The 18,019-nt window shown below is 39.3% G+C and overlaps 1 protein-coding gene across 25 annotated transcripts in view; it reads left to right on the forward strand.

Annotated features, from left to right (window-relative positions):
* Positions 1-18,019, forward strand: part of FRYL (FRY like transcription coactivator) — a 411,199-nt gene that overhangs the window by 188,921 nt on the left and 204,259 nt on the right. For 24 of the 25 annotated variants that reach the window (XR_010601883.1, XM_065598069.1, XM_065598065.1 and 21 more), the window contains 8 exons: positions 1,719-1,858; positions 2,620-2,716; positions 6,740-6,819; positions 7,409-7,489; positions 8,624-8,792; positions 13,821-13,913; positions 16,276-16,374; positions 17,623-17,724. Coding sequence is in view for 24 of the 25 variants with exons in the window: in XM_065598069.1 (XP_065454141.1) it covers positions 1,719-1,858; positions 2,620-2,716; positions 6,740-6,819; positions 7,409-7,489; positions 8,624-8,792; positions 13,821-13,913; positions 16,276-16,374; positions 17,623-17,724 (861 nt within the window). In the remaining variant the exon portion in view is untranslated. Of the gene's footprint in view, positions 1-409; positions 518-1,718; positions 1,859-2,619; positions 2,717-6,739; positions 6,820-7,408; positions 7,490-8,623; positions 8,793-13,820; positions 13,914-16,275; positions 16,375-17,622; positions 17,725-18,019 lie in introns of those variants that run through there. The other variant, XM_065598075.1, reaches the window with a different exon arrangement.

An 18,019-nucleotide genomic window follows, 5' to 3' on the forward strand; every position in this document is an offset into this window, starting at 1 on the left:
AAGGAAAAGGAAGAAAGTGTGCCAGTGGAAAACTTCTTCCTTCTTTGAGTGCAAGTCCACATATATCTATTCCACTGTTGGTGCGCATGTGTCCCATGTACTCAAGCTAGAGACTTATGATCAGGAGTACCTGATTGGATGACTCATGCACCCTTAGTGTCCTGGTGCCTCCAGCTGAGGGCATAAAGGGCAAGTGTGTTCCAACTTTCCCTCTGTTCCTTCTCTCTGCTCATGGCTACAAATTGGAGCTCTCAGTGGCTGCCTCTACATTTTATGTAATTAGCAGTTGAGTATTTGCTAATTAGGTTAATGTTGGAATTTTACAGCGTTTCCTTTTGTTTTCTTTTTGAAGAGACTATTCTTGTTTGTTTACTGGGGAAGTACTGTCAGTACTGGTTCAGTCAAAACTGAACTCATCCCCAGGTTGCAAAAACTGCCCACTTTGTGAGACAAGCAACAGAGGGTCCTGTGGCACCTTTGAGACTAACAGAAGTATTGGGAGCATAAGCTTTCGTGGGTAAGAACCTCACTTCTTCAGATGCAAGTAATGGAAATCTCCAGAGGCAGGTATAAATCAGATAACGAGGTTAGTTCAATCAGGGAGGGTGAGGTGCTCTGCTAGCAGTTGAGGTGTGAATACCAAGGGAGGAGAAACTGCTTCTGTAGTTGGATAGCCATTCACAGTCTTTGTTTAATCCTGATCTGATGGTGTCAAATTTGCAAGTGAACTGGAGCTCAGCAGTTTCTCTTTGGAGTCTGGTCCTGAAGTTTTTTTGCCGTAAGATGGCTACCTTTACATCTGCTATTGTGTGGCCAGGGAGGTTGAAGTGTTCTCCTACAGGTTTTTGTATATTGCCATTCCCGATATCTGACTTGTGTCCATTTATCCTCTTGCGTAGTGACTGTCCAGTTTGGCCAATGTACATAGCAGAGGGGCATTGCTGGCATATGATGGCATATATAACATTGGTGGACGTGCAGGTGAATGAGCCGGTGATGTTGTAGCTGATCTGGTTAGGTCCTGTGACAGTAATTCTCTTAAATGATGGGCAGGGTAGGTGCTTAATTTGCCTAGATGAGGGGCACATCACTGAGGAGTGTGCTATTTGCAAGTCATATTTTGCAAATAAACCCAGAGATCTAGGAAACCTCAAGTTAAACTTAAAATGATCTTAGTCTGCTTGGAGCTGGTTCATCTGACTATGCCTCATCTAGAAGCGCTCCAGTAGCCACTTTATCTGGAGCCACAAACCTCTACCCTGAAAAACCCTGACAAAGCCTCATAAGACTTCTGAAGAGAAGTGTGTGCATAAACACATTGGGAAGAATATCACTTTTCCATAATTTATATTGTGAAATAATTGTGTGCTTTAAATATGAATTTGCTTCATGACGACATTCAGGTAGATTATTTTAAAATATCTAGCATCTTCTAGTTAGTTTTTAGCATGGTTGCCTATATAGAGTATTTCAAAGCTCCAGATTAACTTTACAATATTTGCTTGTTTCTTTATAATACGTTTTTCATTGTTTGATTTAGAATGTTGTGATTACAGAAATTCCCTTGAATGAACATAAAGATTATTTTGTACAAAAATTACTCTAACATAACATAGAACTATTCAGACAGTATTAATACATCTAGAAGAGAGAATGATTTGAAAGTAACTAAATTATAAATCTTATCATGAACCAATGTACCTTTTTTATCTTTCCAGTTGATAAGCTCTATGAGCTCAGTAGCAGAGCATTGTCTCCCCTCCTTACTACGCACCTTGTTTGACTGGTACAGGCGTCAAAATGGAACTGAAGATGAATCTTATGAATACAGACCTCGATCTAGCACAAAATCTAAGGGGTAAGTGTCATTGCATTCCCCCCCCCCCCCCCCCCCGCAAATCAACATTTGGTTCGTATGCTTATTGCTATAAAAGTCTAGTTGTACGTTTTGGATAACAAAATATTTCATATTTTGGTCTCTTATTTCCTGGATCAGCAGAGGCTAAAGTTTCTCAGATTTTTGGCCTGGGAAGAAGTAACGCCTTGAATAACTTAATGATTCCTAGGGCTAATTTAAGGAGCAGTGTTGATGCACTCTGAAGTGGTTCCTAACTAGTTCATATCCTCTGGAGGGTGGGTTGTGTGGTGGTTTTTTGTTTTTTTTTGCTACCTTTTGTGGGGAGGGGACAAGTCATGGAAGCAGTAAGAAAAAAAATCAGAAAGATTTTCTGACCTCCTGAAACTATACCAAAACAAAAAAAAATCCTGCTGCCCCCCAAACCTCAAATTCTTTCCTAACCATGCATCAGGGCCGGCTCCAGGCACCAGTGAAGGAAGCAGGTGCCTGGGGTGGCCAAAAGAAAGGGGTGGCACTCCATCCGTGATTGGGGCAGCACGTCCAGCTCTTTGGCGGCAATTCGGCGGTGGTTCCTTCACTCCCTCTCGTCCTCGGCGGCACTTCGGCAGCAGCTCAATCGAGCCCTGCTATGCACTGTATTGGATACATATCTGGCTATTTTTTACTTTAAAACAACCAACCAAGCACTAATATGTAACTCTTATAATATATATCTGAATTCAGTCCTACATGTAATGTTTATTCTTAATTTCTTCTTTTAGGGATGAGCAACAGCGTGAGAGAGATTATCTACTTGAAAGGAGGGACTTAGCTGTAGATTTCATTTTTTGTTTAGTTTTAGTAGAAGTTCTAAAACAGGTAAGCTCTTTAGCCTCTAAAAGGTGTGTGCTTGCTGTTAATCTTTTTTGTTTGTAATTGTTAACATCCACATTTTTCAGTCGTCTACTTCAAGTTTTTTTTATGTAAAACTCAGGCCAGCACAGGATGAGTACATGTGATGTTACAGTCATTCTTCCAGCTGCACAAAGCTTTCAGCCTCTCCTCCTTGCTCTCTCCTCAGCTCCGCATCCCTTCCTTATACCTTCTCTATTGAAATCTCTTAGAGGGCATGTCTGCACTGCCCCACAGTTTGGACTATGGGGATGTGACTAGCAGTGCACACCGAAGTTCTGTATTGAAAATCCCCTATGTGGGCATGTATGAAAAGGTTCCAGATTCACATTGATGAAGTCAGAATGAGGAAACATAATTCTTCTTTGAGTGTTCTCCACATATTCCCACTGATGAGTTGTGGTGGCTGGTGCAGCTGAGATGTTGGAATGTTCTCATAGCAGCACCCATTAGAGTACTTGCATGACCATCTTATCCTTCCCCTCAAAGTTCCCAAACATTCTGAGGATAAGGGGATGTGTTGCCCTCTGCCATCTCTGTTCCTTCCAACTGCAGCAGTAGACAGATATGGATGTCTCCAGATGTCTTGGATCCAGAGCCTTCTCTCAAGACTTTTTAGTGACTTGGATAGCTTTTCACTTTTAGTATAGTTAGTATAATTAGGATAAGAATAATTAGTTATTTAGGTCAATTGTTATTTTTAGTGTAGTTAAATAGTTGTTAAAATCAGTTCCATCTACTGGCTAAATGGCAGATCCAAAGGCAAAGAAATCCAGTTTTAGGAGGTGTTTATCTTGCCTGGTAGTATTCCTGGAATTGGACACCCATGTCAGATGCTTGGCATGTCTTGGTGAGGACCACTCTTATTTGATTTGTTCTATCTACAGTATGTTCACTCAGAGAGCATGTAAGGAGCATTTAAACAGACAGCAAGCCCTCTTGTTTCAAGAAGCTTTGCTGGCAAAGCTGCTTGGAATTGATAACTCTAAGGGATTCTAGCACAAGTTAAAAAGATGAGTGTCAGCACCTTGTACAGCTAGCTTGAAGAAAAAGAGTACTGTGATGGAAGGTCTGGCTCTGGGATCGAGTTCCATGACTGCCACCCAGTCTGTTCTCAGACTTTGAGCCAACAATGAAAACACCAGAGACTCCTTTGCCACTGACTTCTGAGGCAAGAAGTGAGTGGTGAGAAAAAAAGCCATTTGATTGTCCATCTCAGTTCCAAAAAAGATGGCAAAAGATAAAAAAACACCTGTTAGTGATGTGACATTACACTAAGGAGATTCACTAACTCCAGATCTGTCAGTATTGGATCCTAAACTGAAAGTTAAGAGTGCTCATTAGGGTAAATCCCTTCATAAATCTCATCTAACAGATCCAAAGTTAGTTATGGAATCAACAAGTTTCTTCATCACAGATTCACACGTTTATATCCGTTATTGTGGTTGCTTATTTCTGTATCTCTAAGTATGTCTACACAGGGATAAAAAACCCATATCTGGCCTGGGTCAGCTGACTCAAAGTTGCAGGGCTTGGGCTCCAGAGCTGAAAAATCGCTGTGTAGACATTTGGGCTCCTACTAGATCCGGATTGTCTACTCAGCGATTTTTAGCCCCGGAATCCGAGCCCCATGAGCCAGAGTCAGCTGACTCAGGCGGCGGGTCTTTTATCCCTGTGTAGATACCCTATCAGACAAAGTCACCACAAATATCTCTGCTTTTATGGTGCTAATGCACTTCCAGTATAAGGACTTTCCTTCTGGCCTATCTGCTGCCCCAAGAGTTTTACAAAATGCCTTTCTGCTGTAACAGCCTGTTTGAAAAGACAAGGTATTTTTGTTTACCCTTATTTAGATGATGGGCTCCTCAAACTCACATTTCAAAAGAGTTTTCTCAAGGACTTTGTTATGCATGTGCTCTCTACGAGAGATTAGAACTTTTGAGCAATATGAAGAAGTCCCACATCTGTCTTAGACAGAGAATTCCCTTCATATGAGCAGTTCTTGACACACAGGAAGGTAGGGCTTTTCTGCCATGCAAGAGGCTCCTCAGGATTCAATCTGCTGTAGGTACGCTAAATCAACAAAGTACCCAAAAAGTAACATTCTTCTTAAAGTCAAGATTTTTAAGGACTCGGAGGAAGAGGGGAGAGTGGGTAGAGAGCGTGAATATTAGTACTCCACTGAGTCCTAACAGAACTTGACTCTAGGCCGTGGAGCAGTAGAAGGAATTGTGGCAGCAGAGGGCATCTGACCCCCTTCTATAGCCTCACCCTCTGAGTGTTCGGAAATGCTATTGGAAGGGGTAGGAGGGAGTGTGAGTGCTTAAACAGGTACTGCTATTAGAAGGTTGCACCAGCTGGTGCAACCCAAGTGTGAAAATGCAGTGTCCATCTCAAAGAACTCCAGTTACAGGTAAAGTAACCTTCATTTTTGTCCGTTCTCAGTAGCATCAATATCAGCAAGCATGAACCTACTACTTCACAGAAGAGAGTTGGCTGCATGCTAACACTTGATATTATTTGTATTAGTTTGAACTTCACATTTATTCATGTATAAAATATAATAACAGAAAATCTTACAGGAGGAAAGTCCCAGGACAGAGAGGTGTGTTGCATTCTCTGTAGTTGAATCATAAAATTCTTTTTTTGTGGGATTGTGTGTGTGTGTGGGGGGGGGGGGTGGAGGATACTTCTGAAATAAAAATAACTTACTCTTATTAGTCTTTGAAAATTTAATTATTTGACAAAGCCAGCCTATTTAAATATTTAAAGTAATGTAAAAAGAACAGGAGTACTTGTGGCACCTTAGAGACTAACAAATTTATTAGAGCATAAGCTTTCGTGGACTACAGCCCACTTCTTCGGATATGCATCCAAAGAAGTGGGCTGTAGTCCACGAAAGCTTATGCTCTAATAAATTTGTTAGTCTCTAAGGTGCCACAAGTACTCCTGTTCTTTTTGCGGATACAGACTAACACAGCTGCTACTCTAAAGTAATGTAATGTGATTTGATTAGTTAAGTAAGTAGTAAAAAGTGGGTGTACATCCAGAACAAAAATGACCTTTTAAAGAATATATTTGGCTCTTTTTAGGTGCTGACTCTTAGGAGGCAAAATGAAAACATAGCTGATAGGCTAAAAAGCAAAGCTCTTCCATTGAACATAAAATATTCAACCTATTCACCTTTTATGTGGTATTAAACAGAACCACTGTGAGATTGGCCTACTTAGATGTGTTTGTACCTGATCTCTACACCAAATCTGTGTTATTCTTAGGAAGGAATTGATGTGTGCGTGGCCACTCTGATGTACAGTACTTATAAAATACTTTAATCTTCAAAAGCTTCATAAACATGATTTTTGACAGTTATTTTAAAACAAAACAAAACCCACATACACACTGGGCAAAGGTGGGCTGTGCATTTGGGGCCAGTGTTCAATCATTTCCTTACTCAGTTATGTCACCTCCTTTGATGTGGTACAAACTGGGCATAAACTCCTCTTTTCTGTTCTTGCTTTTTCTCTTTCCTCTTAACCATATGGATGAGCTTTTAAACTGATATCTTTGGCCTCCTTTCGCTGACATTAATATCTTTACCCTACATTTGAGATTAAATCTGGAATAGTCAGACCACATCAGTTAGTGAGGTCTGAAATGAAACAGTTAATCTAGACTCATAGCTATTCATGATATGCACATAATGATGTAATCACTTAATTTTTTATTATCATTTTTGGTTACTTAAACTCATTAGTCAAATTATTTAACAGAATGCCACACATCACTGATGTGGAGTCATAGTGCTTGAATGTCTAGGCACAGAACCTCACCTGGTTTCAATTGTCATAGCTCCACTGAAGTCAGTGGAACTGTGACAGTTACACCATCTCAGGATCTGCCTCCTAATCTATTCTTGAATATTTCTAAGGGGCATAGCATAGTGGTATTTATGTACTGATATAATAAAGTGAAATGACATCTATATTTCAGATACCCGTTCATCCAGTGCCAGATCCTTTAGTACATGAAGTTCTGAATTTGGCTTTTAAGCACTTTAAACACAAGGAAGGGTAAGTCAAGTTTAATTCATACACATAATGTTTTTGTTTTAATTCACAGTGCTTTGTCATCAGGCTGTTTTCAGACTGACTGCATAGGTTTTCTGTTCTGATTGCCTCACACCTAATGAATTTGGGGATAATGCACAAAAAACGTAATTAATATTGATTTTTGAAGCTAAAAAGTATGACTGTTTAAAGAAGACAGCTGTGTACAATAGAAAGCTTATCTTGTTTGTCTTAAAATATACAGCTTAATTTGTACAATAAGGGCAAGAAAAATAGGAGGTCGTTGTCAGGTTACATAAATAAACTCTTCCCATGTAGAGTACTGTATACAGTTCCTCCTTAAAATGTATTGCATCCAGTCAGCCTACCAAAATTAACCTACACCAGGTCAGATGTTATCCATTTTTAAACTTAAAAACAGAACGTAGGTCTGAAAAAGTTCCCAGTGAGGTATTGTCTTTCTATTCAGATTGGTAATTCCTCATTGCATGGAGCAGCTTTTATGTTTTGTATACTGCTGAGCACACTGTTGATACATTCAGATAATATTTTCTAAAAGCACATCCTTGTTCTTTTCTTTTTTCTCCCTTAGGTATTCAGGAACCAACACTGGGAATGTGCATATTATTGCAGATTTATATGCAGAAGTGATAGGGGTTCTTGCTCAATCAAAGTAAGCTTGATATTTCACCTCTTCCTTTTCCCTCTTTTTTTTTTTTTTTTTTTCCTCCAAAAGGTAAAACTTTCCTCCCTGACTACTACTTACAGCACGTTTATTAATAATGCTAGCAAACTGGAAGCTTTTCTGTAGTTGTACATAAGTAGTCAGCTACTAATCAAACATTTGGCATAGCAGACACGTTGTGCATCATTCCCATAGTCTAACAAAATAAGAAATGCTGTCCTTTCCTTGAAACATAAATTATACATCTTTCTATTGCACAGTGCTTCCTTCAGTATGGCACTTTCCTCTCTCATTACTAGTCTCTCTCATTATCTTGAGTACAATTCCAAGTCTGTCCAATGAAGGTTGAAATAAAATTGGAGTTTTTAAGAGTTGTTACTAGTGTTAATGGCTCATAACTTAATGAGATGCATATTGTGTATTGCTATCATTTAATAAGATTTTACAGATTAGACATTTAAGAAATATTTTCAAAGCTAATAAGTTTAATTAAAAAAAAAAAAAAAAAGACCTTCCAGTGTATCTTGCATTATAGGTACATTTGATGTAATTGTGTATTCAGGCTTTATTCTCAGGTTTGCCTATCTGCTCCATGCTTACACCCTGTAAGGTATTGAAATGCATAGGTATCCTCTCTCTTTGGGCAGCTTTTTGTAAATTACATTATATTTCCTCCTCCAAAGAATGGAACAGATACAACTCAAATGAGAAAAATGCTATCTATACACAGTTACAAAGACATGCCTTAGATATTTTTGTGTAAAGGCGGTGAGTGTAATTGTAATTATAAAATAGCTAAGTGCTCATTTGTTCAACAAAACTATGCATCAGGAAGATTTTTAAAAGGATGCTGCCATTTTTTAGGTATATAGAAGGAGTAGATAGAAAGCTGACATCCCTCAAATGTTATTGCTCTGCCTACATATGTTCTCTAATATGCTAATCACCATAGTATCTAGACATCGAATACAAGAACTAAAATCTGTCTACCTTAACTGTGTCTCTTTAACTGTAGCTACTATATCATTGTCAGATAAAGTTACTTGAAAAAATGTGTAAAATAGAAATAATGTAAACTGAATTAAGCAATATCAATGTTTGCTATGTGTGTAAATTATCCAGATTTCAGGCTGTTAGGAAGAAGTTTGTCACTGAATTAAAGGAACTGCGGCAGAAGGAACAGAGTCCTCACGTAGTGCAAAGTATCATCAGCTTAATTATGGGGATGAAGTTTTTCAGAGTAAAAATGTATCCTGTAGAAGACTTTGAAGCATCATTTCAGTTCATGCAGGTAAATGTGTACCACCTTGAACTCATTTTGAGACTAGATTTAACTTCTATGTATCTTCATTAACAAGGTTCTGTCTTCTTTGATGGCTTGCATATGTGCACTGCACTGTAGGTGTGGTGTGTAAGCTCCTAGTGCATTGGTGCTGGAGACTTTTTCCCTAGCAAAAACTTAAGGAGTGGCCTTGCCTACCGCTGAGCTCCTCGTGCTGTGAATAAGGGTATAAAGGGTGGAGACACTCTGTCCCTCTTCCAGTACCTTCTTACCATCCTTGATCAATACATTGGTGTTCCATGTGAACAATTATTTGATCTACCTAGTGGTACTCAAAAAGTTCTGACTTTTCATTTTCTTTTCTTCTAGCTTTATAAGTTTAAGTTTATTTCTTTTGATTTAGTCCTTCTTTTATCCTTTTTCCAGTCTGTCAGGTCTTTGGACCCAGCCTACTGGGGTGGGGAGCATATGTCAAAGTCTGCTGGGGTTCAAACTTTATGCAGGCTGCAAAAAGTCTATGCCTGTTAGTGACCCTTGCCTCTGCTGCCTCAAGTGTTTTGGGTGAGGGCCATATCAGAGATAGGTGCGCTATCTGTCACGGCTTCAAGACTAGGAAAAAGCTGCTGGAGGAGTGCCTCTGGTATATATTTAGATCAGCTTTGGAGCCCTCTCAGTCATCTAAGGGAAGCTCTTCAAAGATTCCTTCCCATAGTGCTCCCCTGGCTGCATCAGCTGAAAGAGGCTGCAGAAAATCCCTGTCTCTGGTATCCTCCTCTTTGAAGGCCAGGGAATTGGAACCCTGGCCTCAGAAGCACAAGCAGAAGTTTGCATCCATCTCCTCAAAGCTTAGGGTGTGGGACTCTTCAACAGAGGATCCTTCAGACATATCAGTCCTCATCCTCCAAAGAAACCCGCACAACGCTTTCGAAAGACGAGCCTTGAGCTTAAATTCATAACTCTGCTAGACACTGAAAATCATGGACTGAATAGAGACACTAATATTGCTTATTACAGCAATTTATATCCCTCTAAGAACCGCCCTCCCCCCCCCCCCCCCACTGGCTTCTCCCCGCCCTGTATGACTGGAGGAGAGTTAACAAGCCACTTTACCTTGAATGGTCCTTTGAAATGTGTGTTAACTATTTATGCTAAATAATCATGTTCAAGTCCTGTATTTAGCAGTGACACTTTGATTTAGTTTCCCAGACCTGAAGAAGAGCTCTGTGTCAGCTTGAAAGCTTGTCTCTGTCACCATCAGTGGTTGGTCCAATAAAAGATATTTGTGATGGGTTGCCCCCCTCTCTCAGTTAGAAATTTCATAAACTGGGTTCAATAATAAACAAAATAAGTTTATTAACTACAAAAGGTGCATTTTAACTGAATGTAAGAGATAACAGAACAAAGCAGATTACTAAGCAAATAAAACAAAACCCGCAAGGTTAGCTCAAAATACTTAAGAAACAGGTTACAAAATGTACTTTCTTACCCTAAATGTTATTTTAGACAGGTTGCAAAGTATCTGTGGTTCAGAGTTCCAGTTATATTTCTTTTCAGACTGGATCCCCGTCTCAGTCTGGACTCCCCCCCGCCTTTCTTTCAGGTGTTTTTAGCAGTCTTTCTTCTTGGGCAGACAGGCCATGGAGAGGAGTCATCCCATTTGCCTTCCTCCCCAACCTTAAATAGGATTTACATAAGGCAGGAATCCTTTGTTTCCCAAACTTGACCTCCCCTTCCCTTCCAGTGGAAAGTTACAAGAAGTCCTAGGTAATGTTTACTATCAGGTGACAAGACCACCTGACCTAGTAGTGTCACAATTATGTCCCGGACACCTCCCAGGAGGGAGAGAGATTAGAATCTTCATGGTTTTGTTGTGCCCTCCTGATGGCGCATCAAATTTGATGGCCTGTCATCTGGTGGGTGTTTTCCCAATACACACCCAGTTGTAGTGGTTACATAGTCCATATTCCTAACTTTAGATACAGAAATGATACATGCATACAAATTGGATAATCACATTCAGTAAATTGTAACCTTTCCAATGATCGCCTACAAGACCCAACTTGAATAAAGTACATCTCAGTAATGTCATATCCAAATCATAAGCATATTTCCATAAAGAATATGGAGTACAATGTCACAATATTATCTCACCCACCTTGTCTCTCTAATATCGTGGGACTGACATTGCTACAAGAACACTGCATATAACTTTTCCTCAGTCAGCCAAAGTGTTCCCTCCACTCCACCTCAGCTATCCCCCACACTTGTGCATGGCTCCCATTTGTAAGGGGACAGTAAAATTGGTGTGGGTATGAGATGCACTGAAACTATAATCTTCCATGGGACAAAAAACAGCTGTTAATGATTTTAGACAAACTACTGTAAGTTTTCTACAACAGTCCCATCCCGAGCTGGGAACTTTCTAAACTTGTCCCCTCCCTTCCCTTGGTCCAAACTCCCCTGGGCCCATCACTGCCTGTGTGCTAGCTAAGAAATGCACAGACACGGACACAATGATTGTTCATTGATAATTTGTTCAAAAGCTTCTGCCAAATGTGTAATAGTGATTCATCGGAATGCAATAAAATCATTGATTTAAACCCTGGTCTTTCTCAGGGACTGTTGAAGGGTTGAAGCAGAGTGTGGGCTGTGGTTAAAATCAGGAATATAGCACAGTGCAAGAGGGGCTATTGGCAGAGAGGGTGGGGCTCCATTTTAACTTACAAGCCTTAGGTTCTGGTTCCTGTCATGGCTCAATGTCCTCCTCAGGTTTGTCAAGGGGTTGCTTCTCCAAGTAGAGGTGCAGAAACATGCTGCTTGTCCTCCGGGTCTTCCAGGGTATCCACTATGCTCCCTGCTGTCTCTTTACCCTGGCCCTCATTGACATTCCATCAGACAATGAGGTAGGTTTGAGGAGGGAGTTGTGAGCAACTTTAGGCTGTGTACTGGGAGCCCTTGACAGCACCTGATCCCATTCATCATAGAGGGGACATGTACGATGAGAGATTGTTGGAGTCTTTTGCCCTCCTGTACAGAAGCCTCAGGTGCTTGATGCATTCCCGGCACTGGGCTCAGTACCCTCTTGCTCCAGCCTCAGTGGAATTTCCTGGTATAGGTGTATGTTCCTGCCACTCCAGGAGAAGTCTTGAAAGACTGTGTGCTTCAACCACACATTGACCAGCACCTGGCAGGCCAGGTCAGCTCTTTCCAAAGCAGGATCCAGGTTCACCTTTATTGATCAAAAGAGTGCAGCAGGAAGCTGTCCTGGTGTGAAAAGTGCAGCTCACTACTAGTAGTGAAAATGGGGGGACAGTGACCTTTATGGATTGGGTAAGGGTCGGGAAGAAAGGGGTTCAGTGCATTGTGTAACTTGGTGCAGAGGACTATTTAAACTCAAAACGTGGTACGTGCCTCTTACCCCTGTCCACACCGCAAACTGGCATGGGTATGGGGCCGTGCCACAGACTGAGGCATGTACTTACCCACACTCCTCAAGCAGGTAGCTTATTTGCTGCATATTCATGCCTTCTGACAAGTGCTTCTGAGGTTTAGGTGTGGATAATAAGGGGGTTATGGCATAACCATGTGCATGGAACTGTTTATAGTTGCTAGTGTAGATGTAGCCTTAGACGCCCTCCAAATGGATCACCAGCTGCGTTGCAATGGCTCATATTCTAAGAGAGTAACATCTCCTGATAGTCTCAGTATGCACTTCAGAGCACATTCTGCGTTAGCTGTGTTTCTGGTGCACATCCCCACTCTAGACATTTGTAGAGCAGCAATAGGTCCTCGGTCTATATTTCCACCATACATTACACACTGTCTGCCCACTTCAAGGGAAGATGCAAATATAGGTGAGGCAGTCCCTAAAGTCCCTCTTCAGAAGAGATTCCCAAGCTGTTACCTGAGAATGTGGGCCATGGAGTCATCTACAGTGTAATGGACACCTGAAGAAGAAAAAACGGTTACTTAACCTTCTTGTAACAGTTTGTTCTTCAGGATTTGAGGCATATGTCCATTCCATGACCCATCCTCCTTCCCTGATGCATCAGAGTCTACCATTGGGTTCTGGTGTGAAGGAACTGGAGGATAGGTGGGGCACCTTTTGCCCTTTATACACTCACTTGAAGAACAAGGAGTTCGGCTGTGGGCGGGGCTGCTCCTGTGGGTACCAGTAGGGAAAAATTCTCCAAAACCAATGCACAAAGTGTTCACATACCTACAGTATAATGTACATCTGCAACACGTCTCAAACAATAAATGCAAAATCGTTAAGTAACTGTTTTAATCTAACAAAGCTGCCTAGTACAAAAACAACTTGGTATTTTTTACTCTTATCTTGAGACATCTTATTTAATATATATTTTAAACATTATATTAATCAGTGACTTAGAGCTTCTTTCAAACTAAGCTAAATATTTTTAGCAGTTAGTTACCAGTTTAGGACCTGATTCTGCAAAGATTTACACACATGGTTAAATACCTGGCTGGATTGGGACTATAGTGCTCATCATCTTGCAGGATCACGCCCTTACTGTAAATATTTTCTCTAAAATTATATTTTGTGTATAAATTATGATAATAAATTAACTTGAAGATGATGACTGCTATATAAATGTTAAGTGTTCTTAATGCCTAAAAATTTTCTGGTAATGACCATAAGAGAACCCCCTATTTTCAGATATTTTAAAATAATCTGAGCAGGAAAATTTACTTTAGTCTCTTATAATTCAATTTAGGGAAAAAAACATAATAGAAAGACAACTGCTGTTGCAAACGTTTTTCCTTTTTAGTTTTAAAAAAAATTGCTGGGGGGAGGGGCACAGGATTTAAAACTTTACCTTTGATAATGGTATGAATGAGTCTAAGATGCTGCTGAGGAATAGGCTAACTTTTATTTTTAAAATTATTAATTTTAAGTAGCTGCCAGTGTAGGACAGTTGGTGATGTTCTTAAACAACAAATTAAAACTTAAAATATTTTTTTGTCTTTTGTTTTTGTTTGTTGTTGCTGTCTTTTTAACACTTGATCATAAAGGAATGTGCTCAATACTTCCTGGAAGTAAAAGATAAAGATATAAAACATGCACTAGCTGGTTTGTTTGTGGAGATTCTCATCCCTGTGGCTGCTGTAAGTAGTCTTTTTCTTTTCTTTTTTCCCCTCCTGTGTGAGTTTGATTAGTTTTTCTTCCTGCAATTCTTTCAATAGATCCTCACTGTATTGAATTTGTGCAGACTCATAAAAGCTGTTAGGTAAATTCCTGCCTCACTGCATTTGCCCATCAGTACTTAAGTGCTCTTATGAAAGCAAGCATATCAGTACTTCCTGCTTATTATCTGGTTTCCCACCTGTCTTTAGGCCTAGAGTCATTGCTCTCTCACCGTAACTGTTATCTTTCATACTTATTTTTGTAGGCTGAATTCTGCCATTCTTATTTAGTCTTTATTCAAGGAAAGCTCTCATTGGCTTGTTCTTCACCAGCTGAAGCCTCTGAGCAGCCTTCAAATGTAGTCCCAAGTGTAGCATGATACTGCCCGTTATAGCCTGTAGGTGACAAATGTATGCAGACCTCAAAAAGGATGCAGTCCTTTGGCTAAGTGAGTCCAGCAAGACTCTGAATTTGTGAACAACCTTGATGTTTGGTGGGCATAATCCCTCATTTGAGGGAGAAGTCACAGCCTCTGCCACTTAGAATGATTTCTCTTGCCAGTAAGTATCATCTGCATCTTACACAGTTTGAATTTGAGCCAAACAGCTTTATCCGAGTGCATTCCTCCAACAGACAATGACAAAGGAAAACTTCATTGCCTCGGCTCAAGGAATAGGAAACATGGCTGAATATCATCAGCATGTTGAAAAGACAGCAGCCCATAACACTTCTCTTTCCCTGAGGAGGTTGTAAGTCAAGAGACTCTGTGCCATCCAAGCCTGAAGCCTGATCGATAGGTATCCTGAAGATTAAAGGAAATGGTGTGTCTGATGTTGGGCTGCCATCACCTTCTCAATAAACTTCCACACAATGAGTTTAGAAACTTTGTAGAAGTTGGTGAGATGGTTATGTCAAATGATAGTTTCATTAGCAAGTGCCAGACCACAATACGTTGCTGGTAAGCAAAGTGCCCTCCCAAAGAATGGTTCCTGAGTCCACTCATCAAGTGACTGAAAGGACTTCTGTCATTATGCTTGGGACCCTTCACTTAGTTACAATCAGAGAAGACAGTGTTATTAGTTCCAATTCCTGTTATACAGCTTTCATTGTATCACAGACAGTAACCCAACTCCTATTTAAATGTAAAATGAAGCCAATTATGCCTCTTTGAACCACTTTAATACATTGCTGATATTTTAAAAGTAAATTTTTTATATCAAGAGAGCCACTTTGTTGGCTCAAATACTTTTCAAATGCATTTCACAGTTGTCTGCTTCTCATCACGTAGAAGTTCAGACTATTGTACTGAGCAAAATGGATTGCCATTTTTTTGATGACTGCTTTGTGAACAAAATAATTAAAATTAAGAAATCCAGTTACCTTTTATGTAAAAGGACTAGAGAGAAATTATGAACTTGCAGTTGCTACAAATGCGCAGTTCAGTGCATCTGTCCAGTGTAAAATCAAAGTAATTATGACTACTTCTGTAACACCTTTGATGTGTATGTTTCTTTACAAAGAACATACTGGTAGTTTAGAAAGGTCCCTCCCCTGTAGAGCTTAAACTATTAATTGGACATATACAACACAAACATTAAAGGATGAAGTGTGAAGGTGAGAACACATAGTGAAGTTGGTCAGCAATGGAAGCCTAAATATTGACTAGGAGAGATGTGTTGATGGGGAGAGGGTGGGTTCATGGGAAGGCAGGAGTTCTGGGTTTATAGAACAGAGTGGGAAAGCCCTTAGAGTGTGTGTGTGTGCGTGCGCATGTGCGCACGTTCATGCATTGAAACAAATCCCATAATGATTTTGCACCTGAATTGTGAAACCAAATGAAGATACTGCATTTATGATGGGGTACACAGTAATAAGCCCCATTCTTATTGAGTCCCAGCTCTCATATTTAGTGTGCATTAAGGAAAAGGGTAACAGTGAGAAAAGTTGAATGACTTCTTTTAACAAAAAAATACACATAGTTTAAAAGAAACTTCTGTCTATGAATTTGGTGTTGTCTACTAGTAAAATAGTTTACACACTTGGCATGTGTTTAAAAATAAGACTCTTTTTCCTTAATGTGTGCAAATTCAGGACAGATGTTTCTGAACTTTGTTAGTCGCAACATTTTCATTGTTTTACTAGATGTTTGTGCTATATGACACTTTGATTTCATTTGCTGCTGATAACATCTCATACAGAAAGACTTGAATAACTTTACTAATCTTAAAGATCATCTAAATGTTGAATTCTCATATGCCTGCATAGTTCTGCTTTTAATATATTTTAACTTCTTTCTTTCTGCCTAGATCTCTATACTCAATTATTTATATTTATTTTCACTAGGCTGTTAAAAATGAAGTGAATGTGCCATGTTTGAAAAATTTTGTGGAGATGCTCTACCAGACTACCTTTGAATTGAGCTCCAGAAAGAAGCACTCACTGGTATTTAAGAAATATTTCAGTTCTTCATATATTTATTGATATATATTTTAATTTTTAGATGAATGATTTACCCAGGGAAAGTTAAGAGAGTTCTTTAATATAAAGTCTTAATTCCTAAAGGCAGCAGAAGGATTAAATTCATGCTTTTTTATACTGCTTTTGCTCGATCTTTGATCTCGGTCTCATTGTGCAGGATTTGTTCTCTCTGTGAATGAAAAGTAATTCTACCTCTGTTCTCATTCCCGAGCCTTTCCTGAAACTGACAGTTTTTAATTATTTCAGTGGTTTGTGATGTGGAATTGTTGTTTCCTAATATCTCCTCTGATAGCATAAATTCTGTTCAATCACAATCTCAGTGTGGATTTAATTAAAGGGCAGAAGTGGCAGACCATATATTTTTTGCAGCAAACTAGCTGCCTGTTAACTACCCTGCTCTTATCTATTGGCTCTTCTGCCCACATATTTCAGCTTTCCCCAGCATCTCTTTATCTCCCCAAGCTTAGCTCATGGATTTTTTTTTTAAGTGTGTTTCCTTGCAAGGATTTAACTTTACTTCTTCTTTCTTTTTTTTAGCGTAGCATTTGTCACTCCCTTTATTCACGTACCTATAATGCAAGTGAATTTGTCTCACTTTGCATCTGGCACAAGGCTAATTTTTGTGTCTGTGGTTTGTACTTTTATTAAATTTACTTTAAAATTATCTCTTACTCACATTCACATATGAAGGGCTTTGAGTACAATAAAGATTCCATTGCTATCCTATTTTAGGATTCCAAGAATTAAGGAACTGCTGTCACTATAGACAGTTAAACACTGTAGCTTGTAACAAGAATGTAATGATATCATTGTCAAACTTGGTGCTGAGAGGACATTTAGTATTGTTTTTTTTTTTAAGTGAGAAACACTGTTGCATTATTCTTATTCTTTAACTAGATTGTATTTCTCTCCCCTAACTTTCATCCTATACCAAAATGACTGTGAATGAGACCAATTTTGTATTAAGGACCAGTATACTTTCTGCTGGAAAAACTTTTAACATCTTAACAAATCTTACAGCACTCCAGCAGGAGAAGGCACAATAGCTGAAGAACTTACAAACTCTATTAAATTTGTGAAGCTAGAACAGGGGAAAAGGCAGTGCTCCTGACCACCCAAAGCCTCTCAGGTTTTACTGAGATGATTGTGTTGCCCCTGAATGTGTTTCTCACAGAGCAATTTGATCAATTCTTCTTTCTTCCCTCCTTGTAGGCTCTGTATCCATTGATCACCTGCCTGTTGTGTGTCAGTCAGAAACAGTTTTTTTTAAATAACTGGCACATTTTCCTGCAGAACTGTTTGTCACATTTAAAGGTAAGAAACATTCTTAGATCAGAAACCTGTCACAAATCAGTAGCATTCAGTCTTATGTATTTATAGCATTTTATTACCAACTAAAGCAACATAAATAATTAGCTGTTTAAAAGGACACTGTCAAATAATTATTCTAAAAACCTTTTGAATGTTTTAATTCTCCATTGTTTAGTAATGTGTTTCCTGTGTTTTATGTGGTGCTGGAATTGGCATGGCACTTTTTTTTTTTTTTTAAACGCAAAAGGTAACAGTTTTAACTCATTTAGGTCCATTTGATGCTATCTTTGTGCATCAG

This window comes from Chrysemys picta, chromosome 5 (assembly GCF_011386835.1).
Source record: "Chrysemys picta bellii isolate R12L10 chromosome 5, ASM1138683v2, whole genome shotgun sequence".
NCBI classification, from domain to species: Eukaryota; Metazoa; Chordata; order Testudines; family Emydidae; genus Chrysemys; species Chrysemys picta.